Source organism: Homarus americanus, unplaced genomic scaffold (genome assembly GCF_018991925.1).
Source record: "Homarus americanus isolate GMGI-L3 unplaced genomic scaffold, GMGI_Hamer_2.0 scaffold29324, whole genome shotgun sequence".
In the NCBI taxonomy this organism is placed as follows: domain Eukaryota; kingdom Metazoa; phylum Arthropoda; class Malacostraca; order Decapoda; family Nephropidae; genus Homarus; species Homarus americanus.
Window position 1 is genome coordinate 336053 of NW_024755207.1, and position 22765 is coordinate 358817.

At 44.3% G+C, this 22765-nt stretch overlaps 1 protein-coding gene across 1 annotated transcript; it reads right to left on the reverse strand.

Annotated features, from left to right (window-relative positions):
* Nucleotides 1–2: 2 nt before the first annotated feature.
* Nucleotides 3–19517, reverse strand: LOC121856459. The gene is made up of 6 exons (XM_042352065.1): nucleotides 14721–19517; nucleotides 9441–9534; nucleotides 8922–9083; nucleotides 7839–8554; nucleotides 7039–7234; nucleotides 3–1489 (listed from the first exon to the last, which is right to left on the reverse strand). Exons 1-6 carry the CDS (start codon nucleotides 19515–19517, stop codon nucleotides 591–593), a joined length of 6864 nt encoding a protein of 2287 aa, XP_042207999.1. The 3' UTR covers nucleotides 3–590.
* Between the last annotated feature and the right edge of the window lie 3248 nt (nucleotides 19518–22765).

Sequence of the window (22765 nt, forward strand, 5' to 3'; positions counted from 1 at the left end):
TTATTTTCACCCAAATTCCTGAATAATCTTAAGATATTGGTCTGCTTTATTAAACTACCAAGACGTTTGTGTCTCTCCAGCATGTGGCCAGACTTACCTTACGAGGGGCAGAGTCTTCGTGACGTCACAAGATTTATAAAATGAGAATAATCAACTTTTATAATTGTAGTTTAATTAACACCTATTTATTAATTACTTCCTCGAAACATATCAGAGTAATATTATGTAATATTGTTTAGTCCAGCATAATGTGTGACTTAACTCTCCGGTCTGGAGTAATTAAAATTCAATATTAATACTGAGTAATTATCTTACAATAAGAAACAGCAGAGAACTTTTTAGATATTCCTAACCATCTACATAACTACCAGTACTGAGAGACAATAATGAGCAAGATAACTACACAGTGTGGTTGTACATACATCAGTAATGCCCAGCGGATGTCTTATAGTGACTGTAGAGGTGCTGTGTCTAATGCCAGAGTTATCCCCTCAAAATCTTTCACTTAGCACATAGACCAACATAGTTAATAACATGCGAAAGAGTAACACTACGTAACTTCAGACACTCGGTAAATCTCTTGGTGGAGTCTAATTCGGCAGTTTTTCCTCAAAAGAATCGATCTGACCCAAAATGAGGCGGGCCATTGACTCTGCTGCGTCCAAGTCGAGGTGCATAGACTCTGCTAAGGCTCTGCCTCTGTAGCCTCCGCCCATCATGGGGTGTCCGAAGCTTAAGTGTTTGCTGGAGGAAAACAAGAAGGTAATGAACAGGAACATGAGCGGGATGAGGCCGAGGAGCAGGATGGGCGGCGTCTCGTCGATGGCAGAACCTAAGTCCTCGAAGAGCGTGCTGATGGCCTTAACGGTGTCCTTGCCGAAGTTACTGCCTGCCGTGGCGATGTTACTAAAGAGTGATGTGATGGCAGTGATGAACTTAGGCGCCGCATCTGACACGTCCTGTGCCGCATTTCTGAGGAAGAGCCAATCAGGAGAATCTTCTTGTACCTGAACATCTGTGAGCCTCGTGTCGCTCTCGCTCACCTGACGTAACACAGGACTTTGCCGTACTCTGTTGAGCTCTTTAACCACATTAATAGCCTTGACCAGAGCCAAATAATTTTCCAGGAGGTCAGGCTGAGGGATACTCTGGACCGGGTGCGGTATCTTGTGAGGCACCGCGTGTGTGCCTGCCATCGTCTGTGGGAGGGAGGCTTCCGGGGACTCGTCAGAGAGATAATTGAAGTTACTTGCTGTGGCAGGTGGTAACGGCTGTGGTTGCTGTGGTGACGCACCGAGAAAGTCTGGAAGAGGATCCTGTAGCCTGGGATCTCTGGGGAACACTCTGGGTGATGATAGACCAAAGAGAGGAGGTTGGAGGCCGGGGGAGGAGGGTGAGAGGGTGGAGAGGTCAGCCGGGTGGGCTGAGGCAGGGAAGACGTTGTCACTGTCGCCGTCACTGTCAGAGCTGACTATTTCATCATCCACTGCTGCAGGAGATAGTGACGGGTAAAATAATGTTGATCATGATGGTTATGATTGTGATGGTGGTAATGGTGGTAGTAGTGTTTGTGGTGGTGATGATGATGATGATGATGATGATGATGATGATGATGATAATGATGATGACGATGATGAAGATTGTGGTGAGATGACTATGGCCTTTATGGCTGATGATGATGAAGAGTGATAGTGATAACGAAGCGTAATGACTCATAGTGTGTATGATGGTGAAAATAACAATGTTTGTTATTAGGTCGGATCTATTGTGATGTTGCTTTGAGTAATTGTGGTGGTTAATGGTGGTAGTTTATGGTGACTATGATGATGGTGACTGATAATGGTGGTGAATATTTATGACGAAGATGGTGATGGTGGTGATGGTGTTGATCTTGACGACTGGGGACGTAATGGTGCTCTTTCAGTCATTATTGGTAATATCTGTGGTCTAATGGGACCCAGGGTGATGGTGTTAATGGATCCTAGGGTGATGGTGTTAAATGATACCCAGGGTGATGGTGTTTAATGGAACCCAGGGTGATGGTGCTTAAATGGAACCAAATTAATCTACGACTCTCAACATGGGTTTACAAAGGAAAAATCTTGTCTAACAAATCTGCTGATGTTTTTCAGGAAAGTCTTCGAGGTAGTAGATAATGACGAAAATTACTATGTTATTTACTTAGACTTTAGCAAAGCATTTGACAGAGTACCGCATCAGAGGCTTCTGAGAAAAGTTAAGGCTCATGGTATCGAGGGGAAAGTTTTAAATTGGATAAAATCATGGCTCACCGATAGAACACAGAGAGTCAGCGTAGATGGTGTTAAATGTGAGTGGGACTGTGTAACCAGTGGGGTTCCCCAGGGGTCAGTACTGGGCCCACTCTTGTTCATAATCTACATAAACGATCTAGATACTAGGATCAGCAGTGACACAAGCAAGTTTGCGGATGACACCAAAATAGGGCGGCAAATTAATTCAGGGCAGGATGCAAATGCACTACAGGAGGATTTAAAAAAACTGTAGGAGTGGTCAGAAAAATGGCAAATGAAATTCAACACCAGCAAGTGCAGCGTACTTCATATTGGAAGAACAAATACTGTCAATGTATACAGCCTTAACAACATCAACCTAGAGAAGTCGACTTGTAAAAGAGACTTAGGGGTACTTGTAAGCCCGGACCTACGGCCTAGAAAACAGTTCGTTAATGTTCGAAATAAGGCTAACAGAGTATTGGGTTTTATATCTAGAAGTGTAAGTAATAAGAGTGCAAAGGTCTTATTGCAACTATATCTTGCACTAGTCAGGCCGCACCTCGATTATGCTGTTCAGTTCTGGTGCCCTTATTATAGAATGGATACCAATTCACTGGAGTCGGTGCAGCGAAGAATGACGAAAATGATTCCGAGACTTAGAAACCTTCCGTATCAAGATAGATTAAAGGAACTAAACTTGCATTCCCTAGAAAGACAAAGAGTGCGAGGAGATATGATAGAAGTATTTAAGTGGGTGAAAGGAATCAATAAAGGAGATATAGATAAAGTTCTTATAGTATCCGAGCAGGATAGGACTCGTAGCAACGGATTTAAGTTAGATAAGTTTAGGTTTAGGAGGGAGATAGGAAGGAACTGGTTCACAAATAGGGTGGTGGACAAGTGGAACAAGATTAGCAACTTTGTAGTAAGTGCTGGAACGCTGGAAAGATTTAAAAGGAGGCTAGATCGATTCATGGATGATAGAGAGTGGTAGTAATTCTCGACAGGAGCTGCCATGCACAGGCCAACCGGCCTATTGCAGACTCCTTGTTTTCTTATGTTCTTATGAACCCAGGGTGATGGTGTTAAATGGAGCCTAGGGTGATAGTGGTTAAATGGAACCCAGGATGATGGTGCTTAAATGGAACCCAGGGTGATGGTGATAAATGGAACCCAGGGTAATGGTGATAAATAGAACCCAGGGTGATGGTGTTAAATGGAGCCTAGGGTGATAGTGATTGAATGAAACCCAGGATGATGGTGCTTAAATAGAACCCAGGGTGATGGTGATAAATGGAGCCTAGGGTGATAGTGATTAAATGGAACCCAGGGTGATGGTGATAAATAGAACCCAGGGTGATGGTGTTAAATGGAGCCTAGGGTGATAGTGATTAAATGGAACCCAGGGTGATGGTGCTTAAATGGAACCCAGGGTGATGGTGGTGCTTTTTAGAGCCTTAATACTCCTCCACTACTATATTGAAACACCTCTTAAGTGCCTTTAAAAACTCATCCATTTTATTATTCACTTATTATTATTTACAACATCTAACTTCATTCATAAACTTGATAATGGTATTTACATCGGTGTTATTCATTAAAGTAGTATGTACAAGTTTTATTCATTAATCTGGTAACAAGGCTTAGAAAAAATGCATCTAGTAAGGCTAGGTTGGTTTTTGGTTAGGTTAGGTTGGGTTAGGTTGGGTCTGGTTAGCTTTGGTTAGGTTGGGTTTGATTTGGTTAAGTTAGGTTAAGTTAGGTTGGGATTGGTTAGCTTTGGTTTGCTTTGGTTAGGTTAGGTTAAGTTAGGTTTGGTTAGATTAGGTTTAGTTAGATTAGGTCAGGTTAGGTTAGGTTGGATTAAATTAATAAATTAAGAAACTGTAGAATAAAACCTATTAATGTCCTCCTGTATTGTGGCTCTGGTACAAATGAGTTTATGTACAATAAAATATGTATAATTTTTAACATTATATCTATATACATGTTTTGTGACCCCATACATTATGTGGCCATACTGTGTGTAGGTTAGGAGTGACGATTAGATTAAAATAATTATGGTGATTATACATGATTATGATAAAAACCCAAGTTGGGTTGAAACTCTTTCCGTGTAATCTGAAGTCGTTAAAGAATTCGGCAAATTTAAAGCAGACTCTGCGGCTTCCACACACACACACACACACACACACATGAGTCAGAGTTCTTAAAGATGCGTCCAGTGATCTTCCTACCAGCGAGAGAACTGAGGAGACGTTTTACTGTGGTTTACTCAGATGTGTCCCTCACTGTTAGCATGACGAGGTATAACGCTGGCGGGTGATACATTATTGGGAGAATTTTTATCATTTCTGACATCGTGGTGTCGTTAACGATGCCCTAGGGTCGCCTCTAGTTGTTCTATGTTTTCCAGTACTCGCTGGGCGAGAGTCTCCGTCACCATCATGCGGCCCTGCATGGAGTAAACTCGCCGGTGGTAGCCGCCACCACCGTAGCCACCGCCGCCGTGTTTTTCGCTGAGGTGCTGCAGGAGGAAAGGGAGGAGCAGCAGCCCCAGCAGCAGCAGGAGCGCCAGGCCGGTGTTGTCGGCGAAGGCTGTCTGTAAGTCAGTAATGAGCTGGCTGATGGCGTCTACAAGGTTGTTGATGAAGTTGGTGATGGCAGTGGCCAGGTCAGTGTTCTGGAGGATGAGTGTCGCTGGCTGCACCACTACGTCATCCTGAAATTCTGACGTGCTGAACGGTAGAGACGGCGGCCCTGCCAACTGTAGTGAGTCGAGCTCCTGGAAGTCCTGACCGTCCACCATGAAGACATTCGGTGGCTCCGTGAAGCTTTCCAGATTTGAAAGGGCGTTAGCAAACACCGAATAGTCTGAGAACTGACTTGGGTCACCGAATAATATGGAGGGAGGGAGGTTGGCAGTCTGGGCAGGGAACACTACCCCTGGTTGAGGGACGATGGCACCGCTCTGGAGAGCTACAGAAAACAGGGATGGTGGTAGTCCTCCCTGAAATCCCGCGGCTGACCCCATCGCTTCAGACTGCTGGATTACATGGAGGGGGAGGCTGGCTGCGTTGACAGACGAACCCAACTGATGAGGACCGATAGGGGAGGTGGCGGTGTTGACAGACGAGGCCAGAGGGAGGGGACGGGCGGGAAAGGGGGCAGCGTTGACAGACGAGGCCAGGGGGAGGGGCGCTGAAGGGGGAGAGATGGATATTTGAGCTCGGAAGTCCTCACACGGAAGTTACCAGGAAATATATCGGGAAGGAACCACTGAGGCAGATGTGCTACAGAGAGGCAGATAGAAGGTGGAGGTTCAAGTTAAGAAACATGAAAATAATCAGTGAAATAAGATTCACCAAGCGGCCATCATATGTGGTCTTTATCAGCTGAGAAGAAGAAGACGCTGGGTTACTTAGAATCCCTTACTCGGTAGACGGGACGAAAGGAACTGGTCCAGCTTATACTGTGCAGGGAATCGAACTGAGGACAACTGTCTGTGTGGCGAAAATGATTGTCCACTGTCACACAATAACACCCAACCACAGATTCCAAAGAGATACAGTGAGTAGCAGCCAGGGAGGGTCACAGTTTTCAGAATATTGCCCGGACAACCACCAGGAGGCAGCAGCACGTGACGGGAAGAAGCTGATGACGAAGGTCTAGGAGGACACAAAGAAGGAAGTGAGGGACAAGAGGGTAGCTGGAGGAGGACGGCAGGGCACTGAAGCAGAAGGAGGCGTCTGAGGGACGACAGTATAGCGGCGGAGTAACATACCTCGTGAAGATTAGGAAGCCCAACTTATTTCATTTGATTAAACACCCTAATGCTAACCCAACACTAGTGAGATGTATATAGACACACAGCTGGGCGTTCAAACAGTCAAGAGCCGCTACAAGTGTCAGGAGAAAACCTTTGTATTAGTAACGAAATATATATACAGCATGCAGTATATACATGAGCATAGATCCAGTATACTAAACCTTACAGTATAAAGGAGAAAGTTTATATTAGAAAAGAAGCTAAAATAATACAATGGACATTAATATTATTATAGTCCTAGAAGAGATAATTAATACCTAAAAAGATAATAAGCTTTATAGAGATAAGAGTCATAAGACCCGCTAGGCTAGGGTGTCAGATCATGCAATAGGTAAAGCCTTATCATAACTAAATCTCCTTCTACCCTTAGCGATATCTGGCATCTACTTCTGGGTCATACAGTACAGTACAGTATATGTTATTAATTCATAGCTGGTGAACAATGCGTTTCATTATATGTCACTACATAATAAAAACCTAAACAAAAATCGCTCCTGAATACAAAGATTTTTTAAAATATATATTAAAAATTATAATACCTACACGACCTTCCAGCAGCAGAGGCCAGATATTACTAATACTTCAGGTATTTATGTACAATTTTATACATGTCATACATAATGTTATTGTTTGTATGATTATTATTCTTGTTTTATATTGTTATGCTCTTGTGTGGCTGTATGTTATAAATTATTATTACTATTATTATTAGCAATGACAAACTCAACATAGTTTTAAAGTAACTACTAATTTATTAAGTAGATGAGTTATGTATTTACAAGTTAAAACTGATAAAAAAGTAATTAACTTAAATACTTATTACTGTTATAACCAACAAACTAAGTAATAAACAAACTAATTGGTCAAACAACTGACTACTTCCAACTTAACTAAATAACCAATTTAAGTAAGTAACTATCTAAATCTGACACTACTAACCCGACATAACCTAACCTGTTTGTAGGCCATAGATGAGGTCAAATCTTGGAGGAAGCGTGGGTGGTGACGCTGGTGGGGAGGTGGTGGTGGTGAGGGGTGGTGGACGCCCAAGGAAGGCAGAAGGTAACAAGTTCAATCCCTGTCCTTGTGTCTGGAACTGGTTCAGCAGTAGTGAGGCAGCGCCTACATCCAGGTTCTGGAGGTCTGTGTTCTGTGGACGGAAGGACGGGGTGAGTAGTGGTGGTGCTGTGTGTGTGTGTCGGGGGGGGGGCGAAGAGAGAATGATATACATTGGAGAGGAAAGAAAGCTGTAAGAGAGAAAGAGAGAGAGGGGGGGGGGGTCCAGAAATCGAGAGATAGCTTATGAAAGATGAGTAAAGGGACAATGAGATAAAATAATAGACAGGGGTAGATAGGGAAGCTAAATATATGTCATGATATCCACAAATGAAGAACTAAACTGAACGAAAAATATGACATATCACTCGTTGCCTCAACACCACCTGACACCTGGTGTAGATAGTTGAACCTTCTCTATGATTACTCCACCATTATTGTGTGTATGCTAATCACATATACTGTATGAGGAAGTGCTTCGGGTTAGATTAACACAAGCTACGGAGTGGATTAATTGCGCTTCCTGGCTTTTTTTATTTCTTTTGTCATTTGTTTGCTTCTTGCCGAAGCTTCTCATATGCACGAGAAGCGACTCAAATCCTCCTGAAACTAACAGATAAATAATCGGTGTGACTTGAAATTCATTAGCTTTAACTACCTTAAAACTAAACTAACTTAACCCATCTGCTTAGACTCACGCCAAGTGGGGGTTGTCCAATCCTGTCGACAGCCACCCCTACGCCGACAGGTTTCTCATTTGTTTCGTCTTCGGGTAACTGGTCCTTAGAAGCAGAACTTGCGAGATGAAGGTCTTGGTCAACAGGTGAAGTACTACCATCGTGGGACACAAGAGGCGCGTCTTCATAACTCTCTGGTGAGTGTTCGGGGTAATTATCTGGCTGAGGAGGAGGAACTGCTGCCGAAGGGGACACAATATCTTGTTGGAGTTTTGTAAGCACACCTCCCTGATGAGCTGTAGAGTTACCCACGGAGGTTTTCATCTCTTTATTTATTTTCTTTAACTTCTGCAGGACCGTCAGCAGATACTTGCGGTGCAGTTTAACTTCGTCTGGAGTTGGTGTCCTCACCGAGTTGCTGCTGTTTTTGTTGTGACTGCTTAAATTGGAGTAGTAGTGTGTCATATTCCTGAGGGTGTCCAGGTCCTGCTGCAGGGCAGAAGGTGAGATGAGCACCTCCTCTTGTTGTTGCTGTTGCAAATGAAGAGGGGATGCGGGGAAATACTCCTGTTGCTGCTGCAGGAGGGAAGGTGGTGAGGGGGCGTCGGTTCCTTGTTGCAGCTCTAGAAGAAACGATGGTGTGGGGACGTCTTCGTCTTCTTGTGTCAGGCTGGGTTGGGTGGTTTCCGGTGAGAGTTCAGAGCGTGTCATTGTAGTATAAGTTGAAGTGGTCAATTCTAGAAAGGGAAATAATTTTAAACATCGTCGCCAATGTGTAAAACAAAATCTATTTGTAGGTAATAGTAGTACATAAGTACATGGCTTTTCTTAAGGTAGGTATCAACTCAAACAGGATTAAATAAGTGAAACTGCAGGTATTAAAATACAGTTTATGAGTAGTTCTTATGTGATAGAATTTGAATTACCTTTCACGAGTTTCATACATTACTTGCAAAGTAAATACGTATATATTACTTTTTACGTTTATCCTCCTCGCCACTGATCGGCTCGTTAGTTGACATACTACAGATATATGTTTATGATATAAAGATGAAAACTATAGAGGTAAAGAAATATTGGATATTCCTTCTTGCTTTATGTTACCTTGATCAGCTGAGCGTCGTTGTCGTTGTCGTCCTAGACCCATCCTGGAGGTGAGGTGGGAGGCGACCATGGGCAGTACACCTACGGCCCTCCTGATAGCTCCGACCATCCCTCCTCCGTTATTAGGAGATGAACTGGGTCGCCTATCACCACCACCACCACCTGTAGCACCGGGAAATCTTAATGTGTGTGTGTGTAGGTGTGGTGTAGATGGCTTGGGAGTGTCCTGTGTTACAAAATATGTTAAGGATGATTCACACTATACATATGATCCATTCAGCCCAAGAAAGATACTAGACGAAGTTCAGGACTTGCTCATTGAAAGTTGCTAAAATAAACACGAAATTTACTTTAGGCAGGTTAGAAAAGGCCCTATTTTCTCCAGTGATCAGTCTCATTGACCTGATTAAACTCCGTATATGACCTCACCATCCCTGAATCACCAAGTTTCCAGAACGGTTAGTAAGCTGATAATGATGAAGTGATAAAAACAACAACTAGGCAATGTTCGCCTCTGACCTTGGCCTGGTCTCCTGGTTCTGCTGTCGTCATCTTGGTTGCTGGAGGTCACGTCGTTACTCTTCTGGTCCTGCTTGTTATTGTCATTGTCTTCCTGAAGTCAGTACAGGTGGATTAGACAACAAAAATGACTCAATATTCACTGGCATGCATATACTGTATGTTGTCGTCAGTTCAGTATCGTAATAACTTAGTTACCCAAGAATAATATCAATAAATAAGAGAAAATGAGATATTTTAAATGGGTAGCTTCTTTAAACTGGCCATCTTACATACTAGAATATTTGGTAATTTAAACTTTTGTGCACCCAAAGTATTGTTATTATTTTCAATATTCTGCATTTTTTTTATATATTGTTAACCCAAAATATATTATAAAACAAAGAAATGAGAACCATCTGGTAAGTTAGTCTCTTGTGAAATGTTTTTGTTATGGTGGTCGTCGGGCAGTGATTTGAACCTAATCTAACTTACATAACTTAAACTAACAATCACTGGACACTTTATAGTTTACTTAAGGCGGCGTCACTAGTTTCCTCCTGGCTGATTGGCTGACGGCAATTTCAGTGGTCAAGTTAAGATCTATACTCGATAATGATGATAGTTATATAAAATAAATATTCACCAACGTAAAATGAATAAATTAAATTTTAAAAGAATTAAGTATAGCATTCTTAACATATTATTTATGTGTAAATTTTATCTTTATGTTGTTATTCGTAAATACAGCTTGACATAGAGCGGCTTGTTTACAATTGACGAACGAGGACAGACTGGCCTCCCTAGTTCTCTCTAGGCTTGTGTGATAGAGTTACCTCAGAAAAATTACAATCTTGAGAAAATTGATGCAAGAAAATTATAGAAAAAGTGCTAGTGTGACACCGCCTGGATTGGAATAGCCCGGGAGAAACATAAAAGAAAAAACAAAATACTTAAATTACAGTTCTGAGAAGATGGGGACGGTTATCAAGGTAAGGAACAACTTTTTTGGTAATACTTGATGACAGTGCCATGGTCACGTTGACTGCTAGTCTGTTTTAACAGTTATGATTATTATTATACTCCACAAACGCAAAACATGAGTGAGTTAGCTATACTCATGATCCCTCCCAGTAAGTCCAGCAAGCTCAATCTTGAATTAGTTTATGTAAATCAACTTTAGTAATTCGCCAGGCCTTTGTCAACTGAGGGTCATCCTTGAATGAGTGACAGCTGGTTTGTTTGTGATTTCTGTCATTGCGTGAGTAGCGATCGCTGGCAATTCAGGGGTATATGAACCACTGCCGAGTAGAGAGTTGTCCTGTGACGCGCTCTCTAACTTGTCTACAGGTACAGGGGAAGGCTTAATTGAACACCCACCGGTCACTCGGAGCCGGTGGATATTCAGCAATGATGGAGTTCTGTTAGAGAACCATTTGGACTTTTTTTTTTACATCTCATGAAGATTGGGAACCCGCTTTTTTCACCTGATGAATAAACATCCTAACACTGTATGGGGGGTTAGGTTAGGGTGTTCAATCATCAGGCGAATTAAGCAGGGATTCCTAATCTTCTCTTTGCGGTCAACAGGCAACAAGAAATTCGAGAGGATAACAACTAAAAAGATTAATTGTAAATCATGTTGGAAACTTTCTGTGAAGAATGTTTAGGATATTTATATGTTAATGGTAAAGTTTGGTAGGCTTAATCTTGATAGTGCATTAAAAAAATATCATACGAAACTCATTCTTATCATTTCTAAAGTTGATTTACTTGAGCAGAGGAGAAAATCGGAAATAAGCAGGTGGGGGAGGGGGGGGGGCAAATATTCAGGTGATAGAATTAAGATGTTTTAATGGTAACTTTCTTGGCTATCTATTCTAAGGCTAATATATTCGTAGGCATAAGTACGCATCTGAACTTACTAGAAGAGGATGAATGATGGAAGAATGTGATGATGCACTTCACCACCCGGTACCATGTGGGTAGAGGCTTGCAATAATAGTAATAAAAAACATATTGATACCAGAACGAAAACAAAAGAAAACATCGTTTAGGTTACTCATGAACAATTCTTGATAAATATTAAAGACAAAAGCATTCTTAGGTATGATAAACAAAAACAAACACAGTAATAATAACCATTAACCGTTATCTTATATCCCGGAAATTAAGAGTTAGCCGAAATAGCAAGAGTGAACAATAAATATTAATGAAGGAAGGAGCCGCCGTTCCCTCGCCAGAGTCAACACAGTAACGGACAACCCCACTGTTTACCCACTTTGTAGTCCCCAAAACCGGTGTGTGTGTGTCGGGTATGATAAAGTAGGTAGGTAGATAGATATGTATTAAGTAAATCATCATACAAGTATACACACGAGCTTGTATAGTGTACAGAGCGCATGTGTATAAATAATGTGTCTGTCGTATTTATACAAATCATGGTCAACAATAAGTTTATTGAACCAAAGATAGCCCAGGTAAGCCGCTAGATGCTTCTTTCCATTTGGGGTAAAATAATTAGGTGTAGAGTCCGTGTGTAATCGCTGTCTTAAAATGGCAAGAAAAAATGACTGAAGTTGAATATTATTGCTTTAGTTTTTCGAACTCATAAATATTTGTTATGAAAATATGTAAGAACTATAAGGTAGTGACGGCGATATTTATTACCACAAATATTTGATCACAAAGCCTAGTGGATAGTGCACACCCCTTGTATTATATATTGTTGTTATAACCGTTATTTGTGTATTTAATAAAACAGGGATACCAGATTAGTATTATTCCTCAAATGTTAATCTTTCTAAGACCTACACACTCGTAAACACACCGTTTCCAAATCTCATTTTGATAAGTTGGTTTTCCGAGGCAGTGTTAGCAGTCCAGTGTATATTTTGCCTCGCGGTTCATGTGACGCCATAACATCTCCCATCAACTGTGACTAAGTAAATAAGATTTATGTTTGTATTTTTAATTGTTTTAGTGAATAACTTATTTTTAGAGCACCTCCGGCACATGACGTTGTGTTGTACGGGACATTCATGCAACAGACAGCAGCTGTGTAGAGAGAACAGTACAATCGTTAGTCAGTGACCCGACCACAACAGAGCACCAAACACTAACATTCCACAGCACCTCCCCCCCTCCCCCTCCACCAGTAACATGGGTAATATCTTTACCAGACGAACTTTCGACCAACCTGTACTTTACCTACAATGGCGTTCTTATACGATAGAAGTAAGAAACTGTGGAATGCGGTGTAGGAGACGCTAAGGTGGCCGCAACTACCAACATGAATATTTTAAATTTGTTGATTCATTTTAGTGTAATAAAGTGCAGCTCTCTCTCTCTCTCTCTCTCTCTCTCTCTCTCTCTCTCGTTCATTAATTCATTGCCGGATTTAGACCTGTGGAGGCCCATGGGCAGCCTCTTTGTGGAGGCCCCTCTCATTATAACTACCCAAGAGGGTGGGGTGGCGAGTGAAGCGAGCCTAAACATCTGGGAGTTCCGGGGGGAAATTTTGAAATTTGAACACTTCTTTGGAGAATTTTGAAGCCATATGCAGTTATGTTGAGGAAATTAGAACATTGAGAAATTTTTAATTAACTATATTTATTGTTAGTGTACAAATTCCCAACACACACACAAAAGTGAGACGTGACTGGAGTCATTCATGTGGTTTCAAGTCGACCAACCCTGATATGTGGAGGCCCCTGGGCAGCTGCCCACTTTGCCCACTCCTGAATCCGGCCCTGTTCACTATACTACCCTTCAACCACACGTCTTACACAGTATAGTACCTTTCTGAAGATTAATGAAAATATTACAATTAAAATAATTTATTAATGTACGCTGTAAACACTTTATTTAGGTACTGCAAATTACTGATATATAAGAGAGTTGCTGTACATAAGAACATTAGTTTCCAGGTAAGATTGCCTGAGGGGCTACGTGTATTATGATGACACTCACAAGTACCACACCTACCTGCCACCTGTTGAGATCACCTGATGATTAACCACTCTAACGTTACCTGGGGGTTGGCTAAGTTACGGTAGGTTAGCGTTAGGGTAATTAATCTTCAGGTGATCCGACTGCTATACCAAACTGTGTCATTTACGTCTACTGATGTGTGATTGGCGTCTTAAAACTGCATCACTATATGAGTTACACAGGCGTGTTCTACTACTATCTACCTTCTGCTACAGTGTGGGAATTACCAAGATTGGATCACCTGAAGATTAGGTGATTATTTCACCTTAGATTTAAGCACCTTAATGATAACCTAACCTAACCTAACATAATTAAACTAACAGTACTAACTTAACCCCTCCCCATGCAGCGTTAGGATGTCTAAATCTTCCTTCAGGTGATCCCCTGGACTAACATACATTACAGTACGTCCCTGTAATAAGACTAAGACTGACAAATTCATGCTGATATTGGTATAGTTATTTTAAAGCATTCGTAGCTGTATGTACAGTGAGCCTCATATGTACTTCACTACTACCCCCTGTTTCCTGTTGTACTACACTGTACTTGTCACCTCACTAATATACAGTACAAGTGAAGTAATAAAAGTGTGTTAGTCGTGTCATCACACAGACGAACACACAAACGTTGTAAATATAAGCAAAAGAACCACTTATTCTTGACAGTTCCTGGCCGTAACTATATCTAGACCGCCATGTCCCCTAAGACCCGAGAAAACAACGCCAGCACGAGCATTCAGCAGCGTCTGACGTTCCCTTTCATTCTTTTATGACATGTTTACCGGAGAGTCGCCCGACGAATATTTTCTTTCTTTGTTAGCGGTGATGAGGGCCAAAGTTACCGGGATATTCGTGGTCATATTGTTATTATCTCCAACTCACAGTCGAGGGAGGGAGTAGGTGTGATGTAGATTATTGTATAAGGAAATTTGCTGGGGTTGGCTCCTACGACGGTGACAGGTATTGCTGTAAAGTGGTACGGGTGTGTAGATAATTAGACAGGCAATGTAATGCTGATTACCGGTGGAGGAGCGTCATGCACTGTGCTGAGAGAGAGAGAGAGAGAGAGAGAGAGAGATTCTCGTTTACTAAGCTACCTTTAGGGTAAAAAAACAATGATTTGGACATTAAATCTTGAAGCTGTGCTAATTGAAACCGGATGGCTTAGGATCATCGAGATCCTGGCTGGAGCGTAGGAGTGAGAAATGGTGCAGTAGCAAGGAGTGTGCATGAGTGAGGATGGTGGTCCCTCATGCAGGCAGAGATTTAAGACAACGGTGCTGAAGTTAGACAATGATGCAGAACTTACACGGTTGATGGTGGAGGAGGTCGTAGGCTGATTGTTGTTGTTTTGGTGGTGATGGTGGTGGCCGTGGGCATGGCGACGGAAGTGGCTGCCAAAACCTCCAGAGTTGCTGTTGACATCCATAAAACCCATGGTGAGGAGGGCGGGGATGGCCAACCCAATGGGCGCCATGATGGCCGCGGGGGCACCCAGGGCACCCAGAAGAGCCGTCGCCATGGGGACAGTGACGAGGGCGCCTGCCAGGATCTGCCTCATCATGGTGTGGTGATGGTGGCCCTCCTGGGGGTCTTGTGGCACCAGCGGAGGCTCATTCGGGATCTTCTGTTGTTCTAGACTCAAGATGACCGCCAGTGATGGAGGTGTCGTTGCGGCCACCTGACCCATGTGGGCATCGTCAAGGCTGCCCTTCTGCAGGTTGTGGCCTTGTAGTGGCGCCTGGCGGGTCACATACAAACCAGTCTTTTGTAGTGAGCCAAGATGTGCCTGCACGAGTTGGCTCTTCAGCAAGTCGTATGTGCCCGGCTGACCGAGGAAATTTTGAGTTGGGTCACGAGTGTTGCCAAACTCGCTGGTCAGGAGAGGGTTCACCTGGAGGCTCTGTTTGTTGTCCAGGAGATCTGAGAACGAGGGTGGGTTCAGGACCGTATTCTCAGGCACACGGACCACTTTAAAATTAGGTCGATTCTGAAGACCAATGTGCTGGGCCAGAGGACTTGGTGTAGGGACAGGGGCTTCATGCGGCACAAACTGGACTCCTGGCCGGATATTTTGGGGATTTATGGGAGGTACAATTCCAGGAGTGTGTGCGAGGAGGTCATCATATCCTTCAATACCTGCACCCCGAAGAATGTAATCGAAGTCACCAGTCAAACTTCCTTCTTCATCTGATAAGTCGAGGCCACCAGTCTGGTTGAGAAGTCCGAGTACCAGTGTAACAGCGTCCAGGAGGTCAGCATCAGACAGAGTGGCAGGTAAGTTTTGTGACAGCGAGGAGGAAGCTTCTGGCTGTGATGGTGCTCTTGTAGGGGAAGTTTGTGAAGGTGACGGCGTGGTGGAGGTTTGGAGCGGTGCCGGGGTGGTGTTGATGATATATGTGGGACAACCTTCCTGGTAGTCACATGCGATGTTTATGTTACCTCCAGGTCTTTTCTCAAAAGCCTCGTCTAAAATGTGAGTGTTTTTGTTTCGGTCTCTGGGGAGTGGACTGTCTGGCCGCGTCCTGAGAATGAACATGGGACAGCCATGTCTGCGGGAACACTGCACGTTCACGTTTTTGGCTCCTGGGAAGACGTCCTGGGGAACTGCCGTTCTGTTCAGGTAGCCGTCGACGATGATTGGAGGTCTGGGTCGAGGTCTTCTGACGTCTGTAGGAGAAGGTCGTGGTCCAGGACGTTGAGAACCTGCAGCAAAAGGACTGGCGGCAGAAGTCCCCGAGTCCTGCCCAGGCCGAGGCCGGTAAAAGTTGTTGTTACTAGTTGATGTTCCGCCTCTTATGACGGTTGTTGATGACGATACAACGCCATCACTCCCTTCTGCTTCTGAGGACGCTGACGAGGTTTTATCTGTTACTGAGGCAGCAACACTGGCTGACGCCCCCCCACCATTTTCACCCATGTTTGGGTCCAAAGTTTGGCCTTCCGGGTTGGGTGACCCGGGAGGATGGTGACCGAAACCTCCAAACTGATGCCCATAAGGGTTTTCATATCCAGGAAACGGCGGATAAAACTGCTGTGGGAGAGGTCTTTGTAAGTAAGGCCTTTGTAAGTAGGGTCTTAGTGGGTAGGGTCTCTGTGGGTATTGTAACTGTTGGGGATTTGACTGTGGGAGGTGGCCTGGAAGATACGCTAGTATAGGGCCGGGTGAGTTGTTGACATCAGTCTGTGGGTTAGTGGCGGCGACAGAGGTTAGTGGAAATCCCTGGCCCAGAAGCCCTGGGTGTTGGTAGCTGGGAGGATATTGTGGTGGGGAAATAGGGGAGGTGGCAGGAAGGACTTGTTGAGGAAGGACGTGTATACTAGGATTTGGTACAGAAATTCCACTTGATAGTTTCATTGTCTGTGCTCCCTGGCTGGTGTTCTGGCTATGTATGTGTTCTAAGCCTCCAAGAAGAGCATTTAGTTTTTGCGTAGCTGCAACTTCTGGTCTGGTGTTATGATCAGTCGGTGTTTGCTCGCCAGAGTTTGCCACTGTCAACTTTGCAATCTGCTTCAGGAGACCAAATGTAGTATTATTACCAAGAAAAGGAATGATATGCTCTGTGTTGTGTACATTAACAACTGTGTTGTTGGACACTATGATGGGCTGCCTAAGAGGGGGTCGTGTGGGTACGGCTCCGGGGATCCTTAAAACTGGTGACGAAAGAGAGGAAGCAGCAGTGTGTTGGCTTGAAACTTCTGGACTGGATGACCCAAGGAAACTAGGAACCGGTGCATGTGATTGTGACTGAGCAAAATAGTCCTGGATAGATGCGCTGGGGTAGAAATCTGAAGGTGGAGGGAGTGAGTAAGGGAACTGAGGTGCGGGGATGTGTACACCGCCAGAGTTCCTGTCGTTATTTACCTCCACTACGTCCAGCCTCTGGAAATTCTCAAGCAGTGGGTTGTATCCGGGAGGAGGCACCGTGATGGGCGGGAGTGTGGTGGATCCTGACGAAATGAGGAGACTGGCAGGACGGACCGGGCTGCTGGCAGGTCGCGCGGTAGTGAACACATAAGGTGGCTGAATAGGATGTCCTGAGAAAAATGGAGAAGGACCTAAATCCTGGCCGTCCTGTGTGCCGCTGACCTGTAAGACGCTTGGCTCTACCACCGACGGGGGATGACGCGAATCTGAATTGCCTGTTACATTCTTGACGAAGAAGAGGGAAGTTGGTGGGGCCTCAGTAGAGCCAATGAGGGTCTCAGGGATGACAGGGGCTGGTTGAGCGATGACTCCGGATGGGGGTCGTCCAGGAGCGGCTGGATGGAAGTGAGATTGTTGAAGGATCAGCTGGGCGGGATCGACGGGCCCACCACTCTCATACGCCGGCGGACTTCCTGCAGGTCGCCGCGTCGTGGGTCTCTTCCTCCTCCTTTTTGGGTTGACGTGCTGGGAGAGGTCGGTTCTGGAGGAGTTGCTGTGCTCGGGGTGTGCCAGTGGTGTGGAACTCAGAGCCTCGGGTTTGCCTCCATTTGACGGCCGGACATGCAGAGGATTCAGTTTCACATACTGGCGTCTGTATGACGACCTGGCACCTGTAGCTTTACTGTGATCACCAGGATGTATTGGCGTAGAGTCTGTGGAAATTTTTCCATTGCTGGTCTTAGACTCTGGACTGATATAAACTTTTATAGATGACGTGAAGTTTGGTTGTGGAAGTTGTTCGGGCTGGAGTTCCGCCTCGTGCCCCGGAGTGTTCCTGGAGTGTGGAAGATGTGACGCCAACACGACCTGGGAGTGACCACCTGTGAAAACAGGGTGAGATTTGGCCTGGAGCTGTTTGTTCAACACCTCATCAAGAAGCGGGTGATGATCCCTAGCAGTGTCGTAAGGAATAGGTCTGTTGAGTTGTGGGTAACTCTGAGTAACCGAGGATGACGTACTAACACCCTGCTGTCCCACCTGGCTGTTATCGCTATCTCGTACGCTGCCTCTGGAGTGAGGAACGACTCTTCGGGGACTCTCAGCTAATTCCCTTGTACTGAAATGTCCTTGTGCCCAGGAGGCAGCATGTTGGATATTCTCCCCGTCCTCCTGTGAGGCAGAAAGCGCGCCACGCCGTGGTAAGGGGCCTGGTGAAGGTAACGGGTGACGAGCAATGACTACTGGGTTAGTGTAACTTTGTGGTGGTGTGGAGGAGCGGCCCGGGCGTGAGGAGGTATGGTCGTCGCCTCCCGTTATTGGCCCTCTAGGGAACTGTCTCACCTGGCTACCTGTGATGCTTGCCTCCACACCTGTTTGCTTTGTTAACCCACGTGCCTGATTTATCCAGGCATCCACACTTGTCTGTCTTGTGCTTGCCTCCACACCTGCCTGGCTTGTATTATCCTTCACACCTGCCTGGCTTGTATTATCCTCCACACCTGCCTGGCTTGTATTATCCTCCACACCTGCCTGGCTTGTATTATCCTCCACACCTGCCTGGCTTGTATTATCCTCTACACCTGCCTGGCTTGTATTATCCTCCACACCTGCCTGGCTTGTATTATCCTCCACACCTGCCTGGCTTGTATTATCCTTCACACTTGTCTGTCTTGTGCTCGCCTCCACATGCCAACCCACATTGTTTATTTCAGCATGGCCACTGTTTTTGCGCCTCGCACTAGACGTCACGGTTAATAAACCTGTACTAGGTGTGTGATGTTGAACAGCGTCTCGGTCTGTTGTCTTTTGTCTATTGTCGCGTGTGTCTTCTGGCGTGTGAGTATCGGAAAAACCTTGATTAGTGAGGTCATGGTGTGATCTCCAGGTAGTGATGTCAGAATGTGAAGCAAATAATGGGTGACCGGGGTAGGTATGTGGTTCGAGGACCTCCACCAACTGTGCTCCGTTACTAGTTATGACCCGCGGGGACGGAGGCAAGGTGAGTGACCCGTCCTTTACGGTACCCAGACTTGGGGCGGCGACTGACCTAGTGCCTGGAGACACAGCCACCCCCCAAAAATAAGGCTCCGGCTCGATAGATATTATGTGATGAACATGGTGGCGGCTTACCTGTTGGTGCGTGGCGCTGTGTGCTAATCTTTCCTCGGACACAGTCACCAGGTTGTCCTCGTCGACGTTCTCAGCGCTACTTGTTGCATTATGGAGATCCACTGACATGGAGTCATCGAGACTTATGCTCTGTCTTGAATGTTCACCTCCACCCTGGGGTGCCTCATGTGACCACCCGATACCTTGAAGTTGTTGTGGGGTGAGGGAGGAGGAGGATGTGTGAGGGACGACTAGACTGTGTGTTTGGGGGATGACCACACACAGTATACACAGTAGCATCAGGCCACAGCCCTGGCCACACCGGGCCAACCATCGAAAAATGACGCTCATTGTAAAACTGCGTTAGTCAACTCTGTGTCGTTTCCTTCACTTAGTCACTTGTCTCACGTCACATGATCGTTCAGGCTAATGTGTGTATCAACAAGTGGTAACACGGTGGTAACAACTGTACCATCAACACTGTTTCTCATTATCTTGGTATAAACGATAATAACAACATACTCACTTAGCTTAATGTTTACGTCAACTCGGCCAACTACATGAACTCACACACACACACAAAGTAAAAATTCTCAATGGTTGGAGACGAAGACAGGAGTTAAGACGCTAACACCTCGGCGTTCTAATGTACACTGGAGCCTCACTAGTGGGTTCGTCCACCGGCCCCCACACCACCCCTCCCCTCCTTCGTCCTCCCCCTCCCCTACAGCATTGCACTGGCCAGGAAGACAATAGACTGACCTGGTTTTCACTCTCTTCACCTGAGAATTGAACATCACACAACTCTGATGAACTAGCAAAGTGAACATTTAAAATATGAGATTAAAAGAAAAAGGTGATAAAATTAGGTAATTAAATTATTAGATAAAAACAAAACAAGCAACAATGAATTAGAATTAAAGATATTTAGATCAAGGCAGGAAACATAAATACGTGTTGTGAAATATAAAGTTATAGATGGGGAGAATAAGTTACTAAATAATGATATTAAACCACTCACGTTGAGAAGTGTATAGACTATAGAATATAGGTGGAACAGATATTTGAGTGGTTAGGTTAGGTAATAGGTGGGTCTATTTGAGTCATACTGGTTAGGTTAGGTTGTTCTTATGTTCTTGGCTGTTTGAGTCTTGTGTTATTATGTTTATATTTTTATGATCTAATGTTCTTGATAATTATATTCTTGGTGTTGGGAGTGTGTGTACAGGAAGGTGTCTTGCTGAGCACACACACACACACACACACACACACACACACACACACACACACAAATATACCATGACTGATAACATCGTGTCATATGGCAGTAAAAGCGACCACTCATTTGGAAAGTAGAATAACAGTCTTCCTATTATCGCCATGTACTGCATATTTAAGTTATAATGAGTGTAATATAAATCACCGTAAAGTCCACAGCAAGACGTGTCGCTACTGGTCTATAGAGTGACTATCTAGTACATGGTGTGTGTGTGTGAGGAGTGATTATTATCGGTTAATTGAAAATCCCATTAGACATAAGCTGAAAATATACAAAAGACATAAATGGTACATATAACATAATGGTGGTGACGAGGATGGTGTAGCAGCTTTGTCCTATATTGACAGATTAGGTCACGGTAATGACGCAAGAAAGTTGAGAAGGTCAGTATACTGAACACCTCTTGATATGTGGTGAAGGAGAGGGAGATACTAGTCTTGCACGCCCTCTGCACTCTATAGGAGTCCTGTATGTGTAGTAATTAAAGAAGAAGACCTGACAGGGGAAGCATAGATGAGTTTAAGAAGTATAAATGCTATGTAAACATTTATGAGCTCAGACGCAGATTTTACGGCTGTAATGACGCATACTTTCCAGCTCAGTTTGTTATCTATTCTGACGACGAGGAGCTTTGTTGAATCAACAACCTGGACTATGTTGGGGCCCAATGTGATGGAGGGAGGTGGGTCATGGTAGAAGGAGAGGTTGATGTGCATGACCATAGTCTTGGCATGGTTGATGGTGACAGAGGTGTGGATGGCCAAAACAGAGACTGTTCAATTAACTTCAGTATATTCTGGAGGGCGCTATAGTCAGGAGCCGAGTTGTTCACACTGATGCCAACGGTGGAGTCGTCGACATATTACTAACGAGCAGGAGTATCTTTCCGGAGGTTGGTGGAGTAGTGTTCAGGCAGGCGGGAAATTACAATGACAGTTTAATTGATTGCAAAATAAATTTATTTGTATATGTTTAATTATAATTACGGTTACAATTTAAAAAAAATAAGAATATATTTACAGTTGACTACATCATGGCATCCATTTCGCAAAATATTGATTTCAAGTATAGTCACTGTATATCTCAGAGCAACACCTAATATGAATAAAGGAAAAGAAAGAATTGTAGCACTGTCTAAGTATTTTATTTTCGTGTAGATACATACATTCTATAATTGTTACACACAAACTAGGTTCATACAAGTGATGATAGGTACTGTATTGGTCTAAATTGGTTCCAGCGTGAGGTGTGTGAGGCAACGGTCATCTGTGGTGAATCTGGTCAATGACTGCGGCGAGGGCTGTACTGTCACCTCACGTTTGTCTATGTCATTGTAAAAAAAAAAAAATTAAAATCTCGGTAAACATTCGTTAAAAGAAAATAATAAATTGTTGAAAATGTCACTAAAATTATAGAAGTGGAACAATATTTAAGGTTTTCTTATACGCTATAAGTGATTACAAAATAAACCAGATATATAAAACATTAACCATACCGGCACACATAACGAAACCAGTGTAGGCCTATACAAGACAACGGAAAAAGAGCCACATCTCCTTTCTCACTTCCCTACGGTGGTGGTGGTGGGGGGATGATCCAACTTACCTCTGCTAATCATCTCTAGTACCTCAACCTCTACACCTGCCTCTAGTACCTCAACCCTCTACACCTGCCTCTAGTACCTCAACCCTCTACACCTGCCTCTAGTACCCTCAACCCCACCTGCCTCTAGTACCTCAACCCTACACCTGCCTCTAGTACCCTCAACCCTCTACACCTGCCTCTAGTACCTCAACCCCCACCTGCCTCTAGTACCTCAACCCTCTACACCTGCCTCTAGTACCTCAACCCTACACCTGCCTCTAGTACCTCAACCCTACACCTGCCTCTAGTACCTCAACCCTCTACACCTGCCTCTAGTACCTCAACCCTCTACACCTGCCTCTAGTACCTCAACCCTCTACACCTGCCTCTAGCACCTCAACCCTCTACACCTGCCTCTAGTACCTCAACCCTCTACACCTGCCTCTAGTACCTCAACCCTCTACACCTGCCTCTAGTACCTCAACCCTCTACACCTGCCTCTAGTACCTCAACC